Source organism: Ambystoma mexicanum, chromosome 6p, assembly GCF_040938575.1.
Source record: "Ambystoma mexicanum isolate Mex_15411 chromosome 6p, UKY_AmexF1_1, whole genome shotgun sequence".
Taxonomy (NCBI): domain Eukaryota; kingdom Metazoa; phylum Chordata; class Amphibia; order Caudata; family Ambystomatidae; genus Ambystoma; species Ambystoma mexicanum.
In genome coordinates, this window is record NC_090935.1 from 865354413 (window position 1) to 865378218 (window position 23806).

Genomic DNA, 23806 nt, shown 5'->3' on the forward strand with positions numbered 1-23806 from the left:
AGAATGTAAACCCCAACAAGCTGGTAGGCACGAAGGGATCTATGTGAAAATAAAATACTGAATCCTTTACTGCGCATCCGTAAAATCTGGACTCGAACCCCCACCTCTGCCCCCCAAATTTCGGGCACTTTTCTGAATAATTAAAAAATGGGGGATGGTGAGGGGGTGGCGCCCCCCCGGAGTGCCACCCCACTCCACATCCCCCATTCCCAATGAATACCACTACCCTACTTGCCATCTATATTTGTGCAAACAAGTGCAAACATTCCACAAACTACCCCGCCTCCCATTTTCGGGTTTGCAGTAAATGGGTTCGACATTTTCATCCTATCCCGGCACAAAGTACTGCAGAGCCGCTGAGAAACAGTAAGGGATTTCCAAAATGGTGCTGCATGCTATAGACACTCTAGCAACCCCTCAGTTGTACGGTAGAGGGGAAGAAATCTATTCACCAATTGGGCAACACCACAAACAAATCAGTAAAAAGATGGTAAGAAAAAATAAGGTCAGCACAGTGAGTAAACAATTTGAGACAGAGAGAGGGAGAGGGAGACCAAGGGAGTCCATTGCAGCAGAGCACCATGAATATAAAAGGGACAGGGAACCTCTGTCCATTTCATGGACCTGGAGAATGCATACATAGTGCTGATGCTTACTTGAAACAAGGGGAGGCCACTGGAGGGAGGTCTCCTCAAATTCCCCCTGGCAGAAGCCAGTGCTAATCTGGAGAGCCTGGAAGGAGAAGGGGGAGAGCCATGGAAGAGGGCAGCTGACCTGAAGGGTACCACAGCTACTCTCCACTCCTTGGGGAACTGGAAAGCCAAATTCTGGGGCTTTCCACCCACGACCTGTGGGGAAGGTAAGAGTGCCAGGCTGAGCAGAAAGCGCCAATGCCTGAGAGAGTCCTGTATCCAAGGCCTAGAAAGGAGGCCTACAGAGAATCCTCTGCTCGGTCTCTTCTGTAGCAAGAAGAAGAAAAAAATGATATAAGGGCAGACGTGCCTAGGAGCTAGGCCAGTTTTGAATGGTGTTAACCAAGGCCTAGGAGAGAGACCTTCTGCAACCCATGGCCTATGAAGAGGCCTACTTCAAATTCTGCATCCAAGGGCCTGTGAGAGGGTCCTACAATGCATCATACAAAGGAGCAAGGCAGAAAGAACACTGATGCAAGGGGAGATGGATGGTCCAGGAGAGAACTGTAGCGAATTCGGTAGCAAAGGTCCAGGAGGGACCTGCTGGGAATTCTGAAATCCAAAGTCTTGGAAGGACCTGTTGAAAGTCTTGAGACATATTTTTGCACTAGAATAAATGATGGACATGGAAGGGCGGGTTTATGAGCTTTTGGCTTTGGTCAAAGCCTTGGCATTTTGTGTTATTGGCATGGGTAGCCGCGAGGCAAAGAACTCCTTAAGGCTCCCTGTGAGCCACAACATTTGTCATTTGCTTATAGATTAGGGCATCCCTGGAGGGGTGAACACTTCTTAGAATAAGCTTTGGATCTTAGGTTCAATCACAAGGGGAACACTGGTTGCACTAAGCCATTACCATTTAGTTTAGCCCATCCCAACACATTTTAATTCAAAAATACTGGTTTAGATGTAGAGTTTGCCATAGTACCTGTTAAGCGGTGCTCTAACCCTGACTGTTTTGTTATAGCAATAAAAGCTCCTGTTGGAATCACGCTTTGAGTATGCTTCCCTCTCCACTCTCCCAATCCCACCCATTACACTCTGCCCCCCCCAAGCCTTTTGGGATTCCAATTAGAAGTTCTAAGACCTCCTATGCACCGCCCGCTCTCCGGGGTCCAACCATTCCCGCCCACCTAACCCAATCTCATGCATCCTCATTAACGCCAGATGAGTTGCCAAAAACAGACACCATATTCGACTTTATTTCCTCTGAAAGCCCAGACATCCTCGTTATCACAAAAACTGGTTCTCTGATGATTTCCAACCTGTGGCCCTCCAGGCATTACCCCCCTATGGCTATAAACTGATTGTGCACAACAGAACCATCAGAGCAGGAGGGTTAGCCATCCTCCACAAACTACACCTCACCGTCTCTTACTCCAAGGAACAACCATGCAACACAGACTGCAAATCTCTCCTATTCAAATTCCTCATCACTCCCTTCATCACCAACAGCTTCTTACTCATATACAGACCTCAGGGCTAGAACATATATTTCGCAGATACTCTTAGTGACTCCTTAGCAGCTATCCTGGTCTCTCAGACCTACCTCACCATGCGAGGAGATCTCAACATTTGGTTCTATGCCCCACTCAACCATATGACTGGCCCACTCATCCACAACATAGAAGCCCTCAATATGACCCAACTGATCTCTGGCGCCACACACTCCGCAAGACACAGCCTAGACGGGATATTAAGCTCCTCCAATCTGATCTCCACACTCCCACCCCGATCACTAATATGGACGACCAAACAGCCATCTTCTTCACACTTACGACCCTCATTCCCCTCCCCGTCCTTGTGTCCCGCTGTGGAACAAGGTAATTGTAACCCCTGACCTGAACGATTCCCTGCTTACCTCGCTTCCCCAATCTCCCTCTCTAAGGAGACCATTTCGACCTATGGCTCTTCAATGCCCTCAAACCTCTCACCCCCACCAGATCTTTCCACAGACAAGGCCCTAAACCAAAGTGGGTCACCCCCTCACAAAAATCCCTCAAAACTCGTAACTACTCCCTGGAGTGCAAATTGCAGGACACACCTTTCCCATAGAACCAAGACACGTATGCCAGGCAGATCAAGACCTACACAAGGAGGAAATCAGAAAAACCAAAACAATCCTTCTACGGGAAGTAAATCACCAATGCCTGCAACTCCAGCAGGGAACTCCACAAGTTCATCCCAGAATTCAAGGCCTGTGTCTGCCCTCTCCCCATTACCCACTCTCCTAAGCACTCTGTGATATCCTCTCAGACCACTTTTACAAGATTACAGAAAGAAACCACACCACTAAGCTAGCAGTGCTCCCCCATCCTGTCTTCCCCTCCTCATCTTCCCAGTCCACCCTATCCCCTCCTCTTCCTTTTCCGCCATCTCCCAACCAGAATTTCTGAAGCAACTCGCTAGCAGCCGCCCATCTAGATCCCCAGGAGATCCATGCTCCCCCTTACCCTCCCTCCTCAAGAATTGAATCTCCTTAACCTGCGCAGGCAGCATCACCAGATCTATAATTAACCATTGCCTGACCATAGGCATTTTCACAGCAGCGTTCAAGACATCACATATCAAACCCCTACTCAAAAAACCCTCCCTTGAGCCCTTCCTTCGGGCCAACTACCGTTCAATTTCCAACAACTGCTTCATAGCCAAACACATTGACCGCAGAGCATACTCCCAGATCTTCCTCTTCACCAAATCCGAATCCGACTTCCTGCTCAGCCTTGATTCAGACCCCTACGAGGGACTGAATCTTAGCTAGTCTCCATTTGGAATAACCTGTAAAGAAGTGCAGACTCAAAGGCTGCACTGCACTTATCCTTTGTGACCTCTCGGCTGCCTTTGACTCCATCGACCACAGCATCCTCACGGACAGACTCCACTTTCTCAGCATCAGGGACTCTGCATTAAAATAGATCCCTTCTTTCCTTGCTAACTGATCACAAATCACCCTCCTCTCCCCCTACTCTTCAATCTCTATCAGAGCCCTCTCCCTGCTCTTATTCGCTCACATGACCTAACCTGTTACAACTGCACTGATGACACCTAGATCATCTTCAAGATCCCCCACCACCCAAGTTTTTCCCCATCCTGAATTTGCTTTGTGCCTCTCAAATCCACCACTGGATGACAGCTAACCACCTCCTCCTTAACGCTGGTAAAACCAAAATATTGACCTCTGGCAAGACGGCACTCTTCCCCCAACTCACCCCAGCTGTCCTCCCCTGACCCCCCCCCCCCAGCCTCCTACAGCATCCAACTAAGTAAAGAACCAGGGAAGCACCATGGATTACGATCCAACATACTCTCACCACATCAACGATTTATCTAGATCGTGCCATCTACATCTGCGCATTCTCATATGCACCTTCCCCTATCTCTCCTACTCTCCCAGAGTCACAGCAATTCGTGGCCATCGTACTCCGCTGCCTAGACTACATGCTTATCAACTCCGAAAGCTACAATGGGTCCAAAACTCTGCAGCTAGGCTCCACCTTGCCCTCTCCACCAGAAAGCACATTACACTCCGGCCCTCCGGGTGCTCCACTAGTTACATATCGACCATTCAAAACCATGTGCATCAACCACTGTGCCCTCCGCAAGACAGGCCCCGAATTCCTTCAACACAAATGTACCTGCTACCAACCCAATAGAAATCGGAGATCAGGTTCAGCACTCCTCCTTTTGATCCCTCCCTTCAAATCACCTAGAATAGGGGAATCCTCCTTCATCCAAACTCCCACACTCTGGAACTCAATTCCACTTAGCATCAGCCGCTTATAGGACCACCTTTCCTTCCGGAAGGTCCTCCAACCGGGCTCTTCCCACCTGCAACCGGACGAACCATTGCTTCAACTTCGGGCTTACCCACACAGCCACTTGCCCGTGGCAGTATTTTTTTCTCCTCAGGATCTCTCCAGAGCAAGGTAGAGTATAAGCCCCAGCAGACCCCAGGACATAATTCCAAGCCAAATCGACGAAAACAAGAAACCAGCTGGGGCTCCAGGGTACGTATCACACTCCATGTCGATGGATTCTTGCTGTAAGCAAGGCCACCCACACGCACGCATCCGCTACCATACACCACTCTAAGACACAACACCTCTGTCATCAGAATGTAGCTAAGTCCCATGACAGAAATTTGTCTAGCTGGACGCGAGTCTCTTGCACTCACATAGACCCTCCAGACTAACTCACAGCACCCATCCATATTCCTGCTTGGCATGGGTAGGTAACTGAGCCTTGGCCATACTCACCCAACTTCGTTTTGGACAAACATAAATGCATTCTAAACTTCTCTGACTAATTTCCCATACCCTGGTCGGTCCCCAGAGGGAGTTCACCTACAGCACCATACCAATGGGGTAAAGGCGCTATACAAATGAGAAATTACATTACATCTACATTGTATAATTGTCTTGAGATCCCCACACCGCCGACCATAAGCCTCCTCAATCATTCATGTTCAGCTTGCCTGTAGTTGCACCTTCTTGCCATTTTACTTCACTCATATCCTGATTTTCGCCCTCTCAGACTGCACTCTGGATAACTCGCCAACCTGTGGATAAGCCTTGGAAAAGGGACTCTACTATAGGGGAGCCAACGAAGTATAAAAAGCCTATTTTACATTTATATATGTTACAACTGTTTCTCTTGGCCCTGTGATGAGGGGCACTAACCCATAGCTTGATAGCACTAGCCACAAGTAGACATATTTATTATGTTTTTTCAGAGTTTAGGTTAGGACTTAACATTTGGTACACAAGCAATTTTCAAAGTAAAACAGGCCCTTTGTGTACCCAGTGTGGTTGCTAGTACCAAAGTGGCACTTAAGGACCCAGTGCTGGTTTCCTATAGAAATCAATGGGAGCCACACTGCTACTTCTAAATGCCTGAGCAGGATCCAGGGCCCGGTTTGGAGGGACTCCCAGTGTAGAGCATACATTAAAAGATTAATTCAGTGACTTTGGGCTGCATCTCCAGATGGATCTATATCGCAGGGGAACCACACAATCTTAAATCTTGGGATATTAGCCTTCAGTGCTTCAGCCCCTTGGAAAATTGGAGCACAACGGTGGTAGTTCCTGGTCCCCAGTGATGCAGCAACTGTTGCAGTGGTTATGAAGATCTGCATGAAAACTGGTCTATGGAAGAGCGACTTGAGACTATGCTTGGTTGGAGGGGCACCAAACTGCCAGTGAGTAGTGCAGCTGCCTATCATCAAAAGATGTAGTCCCAGTTGCAGATAAGCAGTCAGCATCCGGATGCTGCAGATGTTGGGTTATAGACCAAGTGTGAGACACCAGGATAACGCCATATGTAACATAGGTATTTGTACCTTTACATAGACAGCAGAGCTATATACAAAACAGGCACTCTGTATTTAACAATTGTGGTTTTTGTTTTGCTTTGTTTTATCAAATGTGTGCTCTTGTCATTTTTCTACATTTGTATCTTGATCATATAACTGTTCTGTACTGAATTAGCACTTTGTAATCACCTGTCCGGTAATAAGCACGGGACACTATTAGGCATTCGCCACTTTTTGTGATGGCTTTTATCAGAATGTTTTTAACTAGTCCTCTGGATATATGAAATAATATAAGAATGTTGTTTGAATTTATGCTATTGGGTTGTACAGTGTCTGGTTGAATATTCCATGTGCATTGTGTTCCCATAGATCTGCTGGAATCTAATGAGTGGCACATTTCCGATACCCTAGTAATTTTGATTACCGAAAGATCTAGAGATAGGCTGCTCTTTTTTCGTTAAGTCTGCATTCAAATCGGGTCTGCTCCGCCATCTCCACGTTTGTACCTGGTATCCCCCTGGTTTATATACGCAGGTCAGCAAAGACCATGGCTTTCTGGAGACCCATCAGGTGTTTCAGAATTCTTTGGATGCTTACAGCTTGCTTTCCGAAACACTCCAAGCTCTACTTGGTACCAATGCACCTGATGCCCAGTGCTCCTGCACATTTGTTGGACTTGCGCGTGTACAAGAAGAAAGCCTGCAACCCACATATACCCACCAGGTCAATGAAGATTTATTTATTTACATTTCTTATGAAGCGCTTTTTGCCCAGAGGCCTCAAGGAGCTACTAAGAAACATAGAGTACAAACAAATAAAAAAACAGGGAGCCTGTGTTGAGCCTGAAATGTTTCCAATTTGTAAGTTCCATTGCTCTGTGCATTGCACAATGGGAGGATCCGAAATAGATTTCTCCCACCCCATCATCTCTCCATTCACATGCTTGCTCTATTTTCAGGGACACCACCAGAACCACCACCCTTCTCTCCCTTCAAGCTCCCCTCCTCCAAGGGACATCCCCAGAACCCTGCCCCCTTTAAATGGCTAAACATCCCAACCCTGATCTCAGCTTCTCACCCCCAGCACTCACCTACCACTGAGACATTTGTGCCCCCCCCCCCTTCTGTGCAACGTCCTTGAGGCATTAAGGCCTAGAGCCATATGCTGCCACGGAAGTGTATTTTAACTAGGCAATGCACACCATACAAAGGATTACACTACTCTACTATCCCAAAAAAGCTTGACATACTAGGCAGCCGCATTTAGAACTGCTTACAATATTCGGTTTTTCAAAAAAATGAATGGACGCGATGGAGACTGTTTTTGGTCAGTTTTTTTATAGCACCCCAAGGCTACAAATTAACCCTATTTTAAGGTTTTGTAGGGATCACATCACATAGTTGCTTCTGAGATAAGATCTCATGTTAGGGCTCATCAACGAAAAAGTCTGTAAACTGACTTTTAGAATGAAACGCCTCGCCATGCCTTAACCTTTAATCTGGGCCTTTGCAAGTCCTGACATACTTAGCAATGCGATGATTGTCACATCAGCAGAACATACACACGTGAGAAGAGAAAATGGCAACCGAGAGAGGAAAGTGAAACAAACTGAGCAAACAAAAAAAAGTTTAATTGTATCAACAGATTGATAAAGGTTTTTATCAAGTGTCTCTTGGATGCATCACATGATTTAGTAAGTTATCTCTTTGTTTTCTTCCAATCATGGTGCTCCTACTGATCTTTACTGATATTTACTGATATTTACAAAAGCGCTACTAACTACCTTGAAGTGCAGAGTTAAGCTGAGTTACTAGCTCCTTGTTAGTACCACGGGTACAATATTTCACTCCATCTGTATTTAATGCTCATCTTTTGATTATCTTAGTTATGTTCTTCCTAAACATCTACACTGGTCTTCTAATATACACATTTCCATTGCACATCCCTTCTCTTTTGTAGGATTACAGGCTCCAGGGAGGTATTAACTTAACTAGGTGGCATGAGAGATAACATGAAAGTAATGAGATAGGTGCTCTTATTTTGTTAGTCTTACACAGATCCCCCCCCCCACTCACCCCTCTTAACAAGAGTAACAATTTGCCTTCCCTGTTAAGTTGGGAGGAAGCTTGTGCTTTTGAAACAGTATAAAAACGATTTCAGGAAACTATTGCAAATATGCAGCCCAGGCAGCTCTATGTGGCAAGAGATGCAAAAGAGTAAAAACTCCAAGTAGCTCGAGAAAGAAGGCCCATCTGTTGCAACTTCTGAACTGCATACATTCTAATTAAGTAGGAATAGCTTTTGGGAACAATCTACAGAGCTTGTAAACAACCACACAAATCACAACACAAAAAGCCTACCTCCATAGCCTGAGCCAATCGTTCTTCTAGAGCCATATATGTAAGAAACTGAGGATCCACGTATGAGATAGCTTGAGCAACTCCTATTCCATCACCAAACTCATCAAGAAGCCTGAAATAAAATGTTGGGTACATTGTTAAGACCATGCGGTTTGATGCCAACAAAAATGTAAATACTAAAGAATTGCATGCATTTCCCAGCATCCTTTTCTCTCATGCATTTAATCATTGGGGCTAGCCATTATTTTGAGAGAATAAATAAAATATACCAAGTTGAAGAGGAAAATAAATAGAACTTTGTGGCAAAATGCAATAATTTACCAATGGCATCAGGTTCAGTAACAGTTTCAAACATCAGAATATTGTGGAAAATATACTGCTATTAGCCCTCTGGAGTACAGGTTAACTCTAGAGCCAGTGGTTACATCAACTGTTTATCCGGAGAACACATTACATTGAGAGGAGAGAGTGCGCAAACAAGGTGTGCATGCCTCTCTGAGTTTTGAGTGTGTAAATTGACATCCTAACTGCAAATCAACACACCAGACCACAGGAATAAAAGAGTCAACAATCCTGATCAGCTAAAATAAATAAATAAATATGGACTCCCTTTTAAATGAGAATCAAATCTTCTTTCAGTAATGAGACATGATGAGACTAGTAAACTGTCATTAAACCAGATAAATCAATATGAAACATGATCCATTAACAATCTGGATGCAACTAATTACGTAGCACCAAGAATAGACTTGTTGCTTGATATCCATTATAGATTCAAGTAGTGGCCCTCTTGAGAGGGGACCAGGTTTAGAGTGCGTAGCACTGTCAAACAAATGCATGAACAGTGCTTGCTTCATTTGTTCAACTATTCTGAAATGTGAAACCCAACCATGTATTGTAAAATGTGTGTGTGAACTTCTGTGTCGTTTCCTATAGATATTTTGTACGGGCAAGTGGCGCTTAGTCATAATGTTGCACTGATTTCCATTCCCGTTTCTGTTGTCAATTTGGCATATTAGATCAACTACAGCTCTAACACATTTTATGATCCCTTAGACAGTAAGAATAGGATGTTTTTCTTGGAGAATCTGGCTTTCCCCTTCTTCCCTTCCATCTTTTGCTTTTTTGTTACCCGTACTCACCTATACATGACCAACTCTTGGTTCCAGCAATTCCATCAGTCGGCTCGGTGCTCCCAGATTGAACTATCTGGTGAAGTAGCCTCCACACTTCCAGAGCACACTGAATCTATCCCGCAACAACAGACTGCCTACCATGCTTCAATGTACTAGAAAATACCTTCAAGGAAAATGTTTGGTATTATGGTCTGGATTTAATCTCACGTTAAGGTCAAAGCTCCATCGGACGCATAAACATGGAATACACATGCACTGTTGCAATCACAATAAGAGACCCTCTCCCTTCAAGTCCCTTGTACCATTCCAAAAGTGTGCCTGATTGCATTTCTATTCTACTCTCCCTGCATCGATTTTCTCTCCTATTTGCTTTCTTACTATGTCCAACAGACCATAGTCTGGTTACCCATGGTGTTGGCACAATACAACTATCTAGATAAGCATCGGCACCAAAAGACTGCCACAGTGGTTATGGGCACAGTACAAAAGCTCATTAGCACAACTACTGAATTGAAAAGACACCACAATTCATCCTACTTTGCTTGCTTTACAAGAGCCTTACCTATGACACCTTTATCAAAGATGGAAAGCAAACTTGAGCCTACCTATAGTTGTGTGCAAGTACCGTTATGCGGTTTTATCGTTTTACGTCGGAGGATCATTTATCACAGAGAAATCCGAATCTTTGAAGATGTCTAACTGAATGAAATGGGAAAATCGACCTTGGGGAGCATTTTTGTATTTTAACATAACTACATTTTGTATGCATCACTGTAACACTGAAAAATGCTCCTCTATTAACATTGCTTCTAATCCAATTAGCCTCTTTAATGAAGTGATAGTTAACAAAAGGAGGGTAGACTTTTTTAAATTGCATTATGCCACAATGTATACATTTACGAACTATACCTACAGTAATCTATCAAGTATCACATTGATGGCCATCTTTGTGACAAGTGTGCTAAGGGGTGTAAAGACTCTCATTGGGGCTTCCCAGAAAGCCTGCATCGTTTATATTCTGAAACACGATTCATGTTATGCTGCTGTGCAGGCGAAAATGCTTCCCACTGTTAAGCATATACTTTATTTTATGTTGGTGAGGTGTCTTTAACAACATTTTACAAACCCAGATTTGGTGTGTAAGTCCGTTTTGTGGGCAAATTTGCCGAATTTAAGGTGATTGGCATGTGCTTATGTTTTTTTTTGTAAACATAAGCATGCATTATATTTGTAAGGATGACTGATGGAATGCCATCTGTGCGGGGTCAACAACTTTCTCCAGGGCACAGGAACCCTCCTCAGGCGATCTCTTGCAAATTGATGCTTCAAAGACAGTCCCGACATGACAAAGGCCTTCTCACATGAGGATGCTGATTACTAGAGCCCTTGAGAAGTAGCAAGTGGGTTGAGTTAAAGGTGCCATAGATTAGGTTTAATCCATAGAGGCCTTCCACCATCCAGGAGTTTTCTGGGGCTCCCCAAACGTCCTGCTCTCTCCCCACTTCCTGCAGAAAAAGCATTTTGCGTATGACATCAGAAGACAAAGGAGACTGGTTGCCGCAGCGTGGATTGTACCTCTGAGAAGAGGCTTCTCTGCACCAATCTGCCGTACAATTTTGCCTTCTTAAGGGGTGGAAATCCTGCCCTTTGTTGATTCCGCTTGGTACTTCAGGAAAAGAAGGATTCGTCTGGAACTCTTGGGGATACAGTGTATTCCAAAGTCCATAAAGGTGAAGACAGAAGGCTCCAAGAAGAGGAAAGCTCCTCTTCCTTACCGTCCCAAGGATACATTTGGGTGAAACTGCTGGGTGGAGAAGGACTAATGCAACTGGGCAGCTGGAGGTGACTGAAACCCTGCAAGTGTTATTTTACTACAAACCTTCCTAGTTTGTAAGGACAGAATGAAGGACTCACCTTGCCCCTATAGACCGTTGACGAGGTCACCCAGAATTCAAGCAACTGGGCTCTACCCTGGTTCCTGCCTCAACTCGCTCGTGAGCTACAGTGACCTGGACAACTACTGGTCCCAAGCATTTTCATGCCACATGCTGTTGCTGCTTGGACCGCACAGAGTGTTGGACCCAGCTGACCAGCTCACCAACCAAATACCAAACCAGTGCCTCACGAAATTTCTAGAAGCCTGGCTCAATTCTGTTGAGCCACAGAACATGAACAAAAAGGTACTTTGTTGTTCCCCTCACCTGCATTAAAGGGCCCTAGTGACTTGCAAGACCCCATCATCTCCATTTAAAACACATCTTCATTTAACTTTAAAATCTGTTGCTGAAATTCTTGCTCGTCTGTCAAGCTGCAATCGAACCCCTCCCCCAGTCTGTGACCCAGAGTGTCCTCGTATTCCAAAGTCTGAATTCTTCATGTTTACCTTTACTGGGGTGGTAATCATTGTTTTTATTAATTGTGTTAATTTTTTGTTTAATTAAAGTTTTGATTTTTATAGAATCTTGAGTGGACATTTCCTTCATTTTGGTACTGCAGTACTATTGCTGTTTTGGAGGTTTCTATGCTAGCTCACATGCCTTCTGAAGAGTTTAGCCTGCACTTGGCATGTGCTACCCTGAGAGGCAAAGGATGTATAGCAGGATGCAAAATTTTATCTAGCTAGTGATATTTCCCTCTCTGAGTAAGAAGGGAGTAGTTTATTACCTTTAACCCCATTTCTCCAGTGTTGGTATCTTTCATGGATTCACATGCTGTGAATATTCCCCGTCAGGCTGGGAACCTCGGTCGTTTTAACTTAGCGTTTTCCTATGGAAAACTTCGACACTTCAGTGTCCTATTCAAGGCTCTTTTGGGATACTTAAGGCCCCACCAATATGGCGCAGGGTATAAATAGCCCCGCTCCCACGGCTTCCCTTCAGATTTTAACCTTCAAAGTAGAGGAAACCCAAACCAGGCTTGCCTGCAGGGGCGGCCGGCAGGCGCATGTGAATCCATGAAAGATACCAACACTGGAGAAATGGAGTTACAGGTAAGAAACTACTCCCTTCTCCAGCATTGGATCTTTCATGCATTCACATGCTGTGAATAGATTACATAGCAGTACCAAGCATGCATGGCGGAGTGTAAAGGCAAACCAATACAGAAACAATCACATACATGAGACAAAGAAACCCATCCAGTGATCAAGTTCAAACAAATACCCCAAAGCTGCGGGGCTTACCTTATTGAAACAGGCATTGCAGGACCGCCCGTCCCACCTGCACATCCTCACCATGCTGCTGCTCCAGACAGTAATGCCGGGTAAAGGTATGCGGCACCGCCCAGGAGGCCGCCTGGCAAATGTCCACCAGCGGTATCCCTGACCACAATGCCGTCGACAAAGCTGTAGACTTCGTTGAATGTGCCCTCGGAATCTTTCCCAAAGGCTTTCCAGCTTTAGTGTGGCAGAACGTAAAAGCAGAGGACACCCAAAGAGAAAGTCCTTGTTTGGAGATTGCCCTTCCTTTGACGGACGGCCCAAAAGCCACAAACAGCGGTCTAGATTGTCTGAAATCTTGAGTACGATTCAAATAAAACTTCAACGCTCTCCTCACATCCAGCGAATGCAAAGCCTGTTCTACAGGCGTGGAGGCTGAAGCAAAAAACGAGGGCAACACAATAGAAGAGAGTTTATGAAATGCCGTTGGCACTTTTGGGATAAAGTGCAGATTAGTAGCCAACACCACCTTTTCCTTCAAGAACCACAAGTATGGAGGGTCCACAACCAATGCCTGCAACTCTGACATCCTCCTGGCCGAAGTAATGGCCACCAGAAAACCCACCTTCCAGGACAAAAACTGCGAAGGAGTCGTCGACATCGGTTCAAACGGTGGTCGCATCAGACCGGAGAGAACCACATTAAGGCTCCACACCAGAGTAAATTTCTTGACTGGAAGAAAAGTACGGAACAATCCCTTCAAGAAATGTTTGATCAGACGATCACTAAATAGAGGAGCCGCATGTCGCCTCAGAGTAAATCTCGAAATTGATGCCAAGTGAACCTTTATGGACGATCGCGCCAGACCCCGTTTCGCCAACAGCAAAAGGTAGGGAAGAACTTGCTCAGGTGAAATGTTCAAAGGGTCCACCCCCGGCTGGCCCTTACACTACGCACAAAACCTTTTCCATTTGCATGCATAGGAGACATTGGTGGACGATGCTCTGGCCGTCCCCAAAATTCGTCAACAATCAATGGACAGCCCTAGCAGGCCAAACTCGGAGAAGTCAGGAGCCATGCAGTCAGGCTGAGAGATCCCGGATTGTGGTACCACATAATGACCTTGTTCTGAGACAAAGCCCGGCATTGCTTCCAACCGAATCGGCTCTGCTACGGACAGATGAAGGAGATCCGAGAACCACGGCTGCCTGGCCCAGAACGGAGCCACCAGAATCACACGGCATGAGTATCTCCGAATCCACTGAAGGGTCCGTCAAATGAGCGGAGGAAATGCAGAAGCGAACAGGCCTGTCCACAGGAACGCATCCCCTAGAGACTCAGGGTGAGCCCACCTGCTGGCGAACTCCCTGCACTGTTTGTTCTCCCTTGTTGCGAAGAGATCCAACGGAGGATGGCCCCATTTCTGGAAGGTCATGGACACCTGTTGCTTCTTTAGCTGCCATTTGTGGAGCTGGCCGACATTCCCTGCCGAGCGCGTCCACCTGCACATTCAACACTCCCGGCAGATGAAACACCACAATGCCAATGTCGTACGACAGATCCCAATGCCAAAGATCCTGCGCTTCTTTCGACAGCACCTTGGAATGTGTGCCGCCCTGCTTCCTGAGATAAAACATTGTGGTGGTATTGTCTGTCAACACCCTTACCACCGAGCCGCGTATGCGCGGCAGAAACTATTTCAGGGCCCAATGTACTGCTCTCAATTTGAGCACATTTATGTGGAACCAAGACTCCACTTGAGACCACAGGCCTTGAACCTGTGAGCCGCCGAGATGCGCCCCCCCCATCCTGTCTGACAGGCATCCACCACAATCGTGAATTGGCACTCCAGTTACAGCAACGGTATGCCCCGAACAAGATTTTCTGAGCACTGCCACCAGCGAAGAGCATTCACCAGACTGTCGTTGATCACCACCTTGTCGGACCACGAGCCCCAACTCTGAGCCCACCGGTCCGCGAGGAACTCCTGCAGTGGCCTCGTGTACAGACGAAGTTCGGCACCAGCGGAATACAGGACGCCATGGCCCCCCCAACAGTGACATGTAGGTCCAGAACTACACGCTTACACCAATCTTCCACTCCGCTGCCCTTTGCCGGAGCTTCAACACTCTCTCGCCCAAAGGCTTCACAAGTCCCAGACGAGTGTGAAACTCTGCCCCCAGAAACACCAAGTCCCTGGAAGGCGACAGAAAAGACTTCTCGAAGTTTGCGGCAAAGCCCAGCCATTGCAACAGCTGCATGGTAGCTTTGAGACTTTCCTGCGCTTCCCCTGGCGACGAACCCCACACCAGCCAGTCGTCCAGGTATGGGTATACGTGATGCCCGTCCCGTCGGAGCCACGCTGCGACCAGCACCAAACATTTTGTAAACATCCTGGAGACAACTTTAAACCAAACCTGAAACTGGTAATGATCTTCTCCTATGACAAACCGCAGGAACTTGCCGTGCCGTCGACGCATGGGAATGCAGAAGTACGCGTCCTGTAAGTCCAATGACGCCAGAAACTCATCCGGCTGCACTGACCGAATGACTTCCTGAAGTGAGCATCTTGAACTTCAGGCGTTGCAGAGTCTTGTTCAACGCCCGAAGATCAAGAATGGGCCGCCACTTGCCGTTGGGTTTCTTCACGACAAAATAGCGGGAATAAACCCCCTGACCTTTCTCGGCCACCGGAACCAATTCTATAGCCCCTTTCTGCAGCATAAGTACAACCTCCAGCCGTAGGATGTGAAGATGAGGTTGCACGGTATACACTGGAGGAATGGAAACCGGGGAACACTTGAACTCCAGTGAATGGCCCAGACGCACCGTGTCCAACACCCAACGGTCCGACGTAATCTTGCACCACTAGTCCATGTGCATTGCCACCCTGGCACCCCCCCCACACCCAAGCAGGTTTCCCTGAAGACAGTCATTGTTGTGGCTTAGCCTGTCTCCCTTTAGAGGAGGAGGAGGACTGGGCACCTCTTTGCCTCGAGGCCTGAAAGTCCCGACTCTTCTGCGCCGACTGCACCAACCACCTATACTGCTGGGAGGAATACCCAGATGGACCGTAACCTCGGTTCCTGGTGGAAGTAAACTGGGCATTTCCTGAAGTCCCTCGGAACGGACGAAAGGAGCGCCCACTCTGCAAAGCTCCCGAAGACTTCGCAGTCTCAGTGTCCTCCTTCATACCTTTGAGGGCCTCATCCATTTTCTCACCAAACAACTGCTCCCCTTCACCAGGCATGTCTAGAGCCTTATAATGCACCTCAGGGTGAAAGTCTGTGCACTTAAACCAGGCTTGACGACGCAGTACAATGCCGTTGTTAATCTGCTTAAAGCCGGACTCCACTAGGTCCACGGCTATATTAGTACTGTGATTGGAAGCTTCCTCCCCCTCACGTACCAAAAGCATGGTGGACTTGCGGTGCTCCTCTGGCAGATGTTCCAAAATAGGTGCCAGCCGATGCCACATCTCAATATCATAGCACGCCATGATCGCCAGGGAGTTGCCCGCTTCCACTGTTGTCGCCCCAACAGTCAAAACCTTCTTCCCGAAGGCATCCTGTCTCCTGTCGTCACTGTCCGGAGGGGAAACACATTTGTGCTGACTCCGGGCTTTACGACTGGCCGCTGTCGACTCCAACAACTCAGGGGGGGTTGCAAAACTAAGCACTTCAGAGTAGAGTCCAGGGCCTTAAACTTCCTCTCCAGCCTCCCTTTGACAGCCGGTTCTGAGAAGGGATGTTGCATCGTGCGCAGGCCCTCCTGTCACACGTGGTCCAGGATAGGCACAGAGAATACAGCTTTCTGTCTCTTGCCCATGTAGTCGAACAGGAAGCACTCCTTACGCTCTTAATCAGGAGTCAAACCAAATTCCACACATGCCTTAGCCATCATGGCGTGGAACGCCCCCACATCATCGGGAGGGGATGGTTGTGCTGGACTACCAGGCTGTTCCACCTCCCCATCCGAATCCCGCGCCCCGGCCCTCGTCGGTGATGAAGAGTAGACATGGACTCACGAGGTACATTGCCCGACTCTGACTCCAGCAGCTCACCCTCCTCAAGGTAGGAACGTGGACGATCTTCACCCGCCGGCAGAGGCCCCGGCAACCCCACCGTAGCCGACAAACACGGAGGAACACCAGCCGCGTCCATGACAGGACCCACTGGAACCACAGGCAGAGGGGGTAACCTCGAATCCAGCTGGCCCAACAAGGATTGCAACGTGGACGGAACCTGGAGCGACAACATAGCCTGTGGGTTCACCAGCGGGTAACTAGCCGGACCAGCCCACAGGGCCCCCGACGTCGAAGGTTCAACACACTGCAGTCCCAAGTGGTTGCAACACCTGCTCCCCGTCGTCGTCCACCTCAGAGGACACCGAAAAAGTAGCCGCCTCTTGATATAAAAAGGCCTCCGGCATCAGCGAGTCAAAGGCGGAAGGCTGCCACGCGCCACTCGTAGGCACCAAATCTTTAGAATCCATCCTCGACGACGAGAACAGCATTGGGCCTTTATCAAACCCTGTCATCGCCAGAGCCGATGACGCAACAGCCGACGACGGTACCATATATGGCAGAGGCACCGACGGAACTCCCGTCGATGAGGACATCTTTGGAACCGCCATCTGCGGTGCAGATTTCCCAGGTGAACCAGTGTGCTTAGCCACGCTGGACCGGTGCTTCGAGGAGTCTCGGCTAGATGGCGACCTGTGATGGTCCCCTGAAGAGGAGCGCTCCGACGATAAGTCTTTCTTGGCCTTTTCCTGAGACGCCCCTTTGCCGGAGCTCGACTTCTCAGGCCTACCTCCAGACCCCCAGGATTGATCCGACCGACCATGTTTGGACAAAGCAGCCCCCTTCGACAGGTGCTTACTCGAAGAGGCTCCACCACCGACCCAGGAGTCGGCCGAGATTTCTTTGCCGGAGGATCAGCCGACGCCGCTCTGCGATGTTCCACCCACCACCTGTACAGTCAGCTCAGGTGACAAGCTCCTCACCAAACCCACCTCGGAAGCGGCGTAGGTCCCATCATTAAGCCAATAAACCAACCACTGATTGCGGTCCTTGAGGATCTTCTGCGAGAAACCTTTACAAAATTCACAAGAGTCAGCAGAGTGATGAGGGTAAAGGCAACAGATAGAATCCGTATGCCCGGCCCCCTCATACACTTTCTTCAGCCCACAAGTCGCACAGGGGCGGTACAGAGACTTCTTCGGACCAGAAGACATCGCAAAACACTGTAGTACAAGCATGTGCAAAAACTCATCCGAACACGAGGTGATACACTTTGGAGACGGTTGAAATCTGAAGGGAAGCCGCGGGGGCAGGGCTATTTATACCCTACGTCCTATTGGTGGGGCCTAAAGCACCCAAAAGGGACGTTGATAGGACACTGAAGTGTCAACGTTTTCCATAGGAAAACACTAAGTTAAAATGACCGAGGTTCCCAGCCTGACGGGGAATATTCACAGCATGTGAATCCATGAAAGATCCAATGCTGGAGAAATGGTGTTCTGTCTGTATGTATAGATTTGAGGCGGCGAGTGACTGTGTATGGTTGGCTAGTAGTTTGGAACTTGAATTTGTGCCATCTGGGTATACTATCCATGTGCCTTGTTTCACCTCACCATCATAGCATTTCAACAGAACCAAGGATTGCATAGTAAGTATACAACTTAAGTGTAACTGCACTTCCACAGTTTGTATCCATTTTACATTAAAATACAGTGCTTATTTTGGCATTTACTGGTTGCCTAGTACCATTTCGATTCGTTTTTTTTAAAAACAATTTAGCTTAAGTACATCAATGTTGTGTAGATGCCATTTGCAAAATGTATTTCTGTATGCCCTGATCTAGTGCATCATGGAAGAGTAAAACAATAGCTAATAGCAACACTAATAAAATATTACACCTATAAAAATATTACTTTTATTTATACAGCATCCAATCTCTGAGGAAAATGGGTGAGGTGACATGTCAATTACAAATAGAAACCAACTTTAAAAATACTGTTACGTGCATTTAACATTTGCTATTGGTACCTCAAGTGTTTTATATTCCCATCTAGGAACAGATGAACCAAGCAATCTTCCAAAACCATTGGTCACAAGGCTGGAATGGTATTCAATACATTCTTTTAAAAAACGCTTGTACAACATGTGATGCTTGTACCACCTGAGAATCTGCTTCTAGAAGTATATCAAATTAGGTGATTTTTTGCAATATTTGCTCTTGAAGCCCTTGCTGAATAAGCTCTTGGCCTGTGACCTACCCTCTTTTTCGTGAATATGTAGCATTTTTCTACATGCTTCCATGCATTGCACATTCCACCTTGATAATCCTGCCTTACTGATAGAATGTTGCTTGTGTTGTGAACTCAATGCCACAGAAACTGACAGATCAGCCATTTTCATAAGTTTTGTGTATATAGTACATGACCGCTCTTACATTTAAAGTGTGCAGATTTCTTTCTGCATTAGATTTTGATGTTTTAAAAAAAATAGTATGAGGTATTGTGCTGGGTTTCTGTGTGCTTTTTTTGGTGCGAGTATAAATATCCCCACACTTCTTATAGTGGACTCTTCAAGCAACATACGCGGACCAACTCAGATTAAGCAGCCTATCCGGACTCATTAACAGCCGACTGAGGGCCACAACAGGAGCACACCTTGTGTACCTATAGAGGACAGAACTGGCCAGGATGCACTTGACCAAAAATTTAAACACTAGACTTGATAAAGCCCCTAAAGGTCGAAACACACGTTGGCTGACCACACATGGACAACATGTCTGGTGTATTAATAAAAAATACAAAGTGGCTTACGCTATAACAAGTGTGTGGCTATTTATCCTTATCCACCCCCAAAAAAGTGCACAGATCCGGGACAGCACCTTATACCCTTCATAAAAGGAGGCAAGGGCATTGCCTCCAACCACCGGGGACAGTGTGGCTGAAATAACCAAATTCATTATATTACAGAGCGAAGCATTGGAGTGTTCCAAACTAGGGACCACCTTTCTTCCTTTAAAAAATAGTAAGCTCAATGGTTTGGTTTACATGACATTTTTAAATCGCTATTGCAAAGAATCTTGGATGTGTTGTAAATAGCACACAAAAAGGTCTGGGAGCCAGTCTACCGACAATGAACACAGACAAATAACCTGTTCTATGGGAAGGTGCCCACTCGGGAGGGTCAACACTTTAAGTAACCCAGAGTAATCCAGATGTGAATCCCTTGCTCAAGAGAGGCTAAGCTTCACCTCACAGAGGAGGCTAAACAAGGCCAAAAAAACGTGTCTGGGGTTGCTGATGGTACTCTTGCCTAGCATTCCTGTGCTGGACTGGCCTTGTGGGTGGGACTAGTACGATATGAAAATGGATATTTCTTCTCTGTGAAGGGTAGATTAAGCTAAAACGTGGTTGTAGACCCTCCTGAGTGGAAGGAATTCCATGGAACAGAGTATTTTACTCATGTTCGCTCTTAGTGGAAGGGCTTCCACACACTGTTTAGTGTTGCAAATAGTACTTTGACTTTGTGAATAGGTCAAACAAAAAGAAGGAGCCTCCAGTGAAAGCCTGTAACTATTCAACACCACAATTGGATGTAACTAAAAAGCAGCATTTAGTGACAGATTAGGAAATCACATTTGTACACCGTATCGTTGTGGTTGGGAGCCGAGGGTGAGGAGCGCAAGTCTGAGTATAACTACATTAAGACCAGAGCTGGTAGGTGTTCTAGCCACAGGTGAATCGATTCTTTAAATGTGTGTTCCATTTGATTTCATACGCATTTACAAAATCACCACAACCCCAAGGCAAATAGGCGCTAACTACCTAGACCCAAAAAGTCAAGGAAAGAACAGAAGGTGTGCACTTAAAGTACAATTTCTAAATCCTTGCAAAACCCCAGGATATTATTGATAGCAATATCCCTTGGGCGTCAACCTCACATCTGCTGCACAGATGACGGTCACCGACACACGCAGCGTTGGTTCATCCTGGGATTTTGATGCTTTGACGGAGGGCAACCAGGCTGAGCACATGAGTTCCCCCCTCCACGGGTTTCATGCACTGGCTAGTGGCGAGATCATTCAATTGTGGGCCTTAATAGCCTTGCATCACTCTATGTTTGTTTGAGGCGCAAGAATCTCATCATAGACAACAAATGGGTGACACTGGGCTGCCTGCGAGATGGCACGCAAGGGGCCTGAGTTTAGTCTGTTAGCTTATCTCAACAGTAGTAGGAAGTAGGGTGCCGTCATGCTCATAACAGTTCTAGCATCGTGGTATGTGTGGTTCTGTAATTGTTTTTATGTGTGATTTGCCTTCCACTAGATGTTTACATTGAATGGCCCTTCGAAACGGCTCCTCCATTTGTTCAACATTTTGTTCATTCCCATTTTGTACACTCCTTTCTTTTTTCCCCTTGTCCTTTCTACTCCACTGACAAGCTTACTTTTTCATTCAAGATGCTACGTGACAGGATTGGGATGCCTTGCTATGATGTGACCAACCTTGCCCAGATCTTCTCCTCCACTTCATACAACACAACCTGCAGATAATATTGAGCCCTGTGGAACTGGTTAATTGCTTGAGGATCCTTAGCTGGAATGTAAAGGAAGCGAACAGCCCAATTAAAGAGAAGAAAGGTCCTTGCACACATCAACAAGAACTGGAAGATATAATATTCCCGACAGAAACATTTACTAAAAAGCAGAAGGATTCCATTTTTTACAATACCTATAATAAAGAGGTGTCTCGTTGCTACATTGGTATTTCAAGTGTGGTAGGTCAGAAGAAGGAGATGGAGTGTGGCATTTTCACAAGTAGATTAATTTAAATAATAAAAAAATAAGACCCATCTGTCCCCAATATTATGGCGTTTGCCCTACCAAACACAAAATTAACTAGGGTGCTTGTCGTCGGTGAGATTGTCCAAAGTAATAGTCTGTCTTCCATCCGAAACTACCTTGTTCTATCCCTACCACTATTCAAAAAGCCTCAACCAGCCTCTCTTGGGATGGTTCCTTGCGATATGCTGAACAAGTTCCTTTAGTTCTCCAAAGGGGATCTTCTCCCTTCGGTGCTTCCCCTTTTCTACTGTTGGTACAGTTTGTTGGTTCGAAGACCAGAGACTCTGGGCTTTCCTTTCCTACATGCCCTGCAATGTGTCTATGTTGATTTCAAACTTCTGCTATGCCCGGGGTCCTCCCTTGGCCTGTTTAGTTTCACAAATAGTCCTATTCTTGTGGAGTGTGAGGGTTTTGCTGGTAATCTTAACTAGCTTGCCAACCTTCACATACCGGGACGAGTATGCTTGGTCCCTTGATACTCTCCATTAGTTTTCCAACATAAATGTATACTGGGACGAATGGGACTGGTCCCTTGGTACTCTCCATTAGCTTTTCCCCCTTCTCCCTGCACAAGTCTCCTGCCGCTCCAGTTACCTCTTGTGCCGGGCTGGCATCACTGGTTATTTTCACAGAGTAAACTGTGTCCCACGGACACAACCTGCTTGGGCTTCCCCTTCTTCCTTCCTCAGGTTGCAGCTCCGCAGACCCCATACTGGTACGGTCTCAGCATCGTTGGAGAACCATAAGGTCCACTGTCTCTGGGTCACACCACAGCCTCCAGGTCTTCTTCCAGCACCTAAGTGGAGCTCCTGTCTCCTCGATGCTCATTTCTTTTCCAGATCCTGAGCATCTGTCCACAGCAGACCACCCCATATCCACCTGCTTTCTCCACCCCGGTCCAAAATGTTCAGCCTCCGAGAACGTCTTTCATTGGTCCTTTCATGGTTTTTATGAGGAAGTGTTAGGCCCTCCCCATCGTAGACACATAGTCCTTTGTTTCTTTCCAGGGCATAATCGCTATGCCTCATTCGATCTCTTTCGTCTGAGTGGGGTTGGCTGCCAACTGCTGATGACTCGTCATGGTTCTCTTAAACTTCTTTCACAGTATCAGTGGTAGCTGAAGATTGGTTATTGCAGTAGCAAATAGCGACTGGTTTGGAGGGAAGGTTTTGGTTCTTTGATGTTCTGGTTATCTCCTCAGAAGAGGCTATAGGGAGTCCTTGAAGGAATGGGAGTCCCTATCCCCAAGAGGGGAGTCTCTCCATGTGAGGGTCTGCTTTTGGCCACCCCTACGGGAAATGTTGCATAGCAGGCACACCTCCCTACCCTCACAGGGAAGAGCTCCCAACTGGGGAGAAGTGACGAGATCCTGTGAATCATCACACAAGGGAAAAGCTATTTTATTTGCAAGGCCATGCAACTTACTGTTAAGCAAGCTAGAAATAGGTGCTCAGGGCAGATATGTTCCAGTGAAGGCCTTACTAGAAAATAGGCCCATTATTTTAATGAACATATAAAGTGCCAATCAGGGGACATTCTTCAGGATGACAGAAAAAGTTACTCACTGCAGTGACTTCTATACTTCTAGTTCAAAGTCTCCTTTACTCTGAAGTATGGATTCGGTACCAGATCCCAATGAGTCTTTGCGGCAGGGACAAGTAGAATCCTGGAAGGCGCTGGGTTAAGCCCTGGTAGAGCAGTGGTTAGCAGCAACAGGACTTGAACCCCCCACTTAAGAGAGCCAGAGTGGAATGCTGCTCGCTTACCTGTGAGCGATCCTTCCTGGATTGGATTAACTACGTAATATGACACAGAGAAAGCCTATTTAAGATGTCTTCCAAATCCAGCCAGGTCTTTACCTAATCAACCCACAGGACTTGGAGGTTATGAGGTTCAAATACCAGCTGAGACTGGAGGACAGCGCTCCGATAGCGGCTCCAATCGCAGTTAGTCTCCCTCTTCTCCACATCAAATGGAACATGCATGGCTCTCCATCTGCCTCAGCCTCAATGTTCCTGGAGGATATGATATGTTATTTATAATGCGCTTAATACCCAGAGGTTTCTAAGCACGGACCCGGGAATCGAACCTGTGTTGCTTCGTGTCCCCTTGCTCCCAAGGCAGGCACGTTGCTGCTGAGCTATCGTCCCGAGACTGTAAGTTGATGTGGTTCTGCAAGTTACTCCCCATTAACGACTGCCTTTCCTGCAAAGCAGCGGTGGGCACAGCGATCCATATGTTCTGGGACTGCAAGAAAGTTAAGACTTTTTGGGATGACGTACTTCAATG

The 23806-nt window shown here is 46.7% G+C and overlaps 1 protein-coding gene across 1 annotated transcript in view; it reads right to left on the bottom strand.

Annotated features, from left to right (window-relative positions):
- Positions 1 to 23806, bottom strand: part of PJA2 (praja ring finger ubiquitin ligase 2) — a 578273-nt gene that overhangs the window by 217225 nt on the left and 337242 nt on the right. Inside the window, exon 6 of the mRNA XM_069625483.1 lies at positions 8361 to 8472. Coding sequence (XP_069481584.1) covers positions 8361 to 8472 — 112 coding nt within the window. The remainder of the gene's footprint in view (positions 1 to 8360; positions 8473 to 23806) is intronic.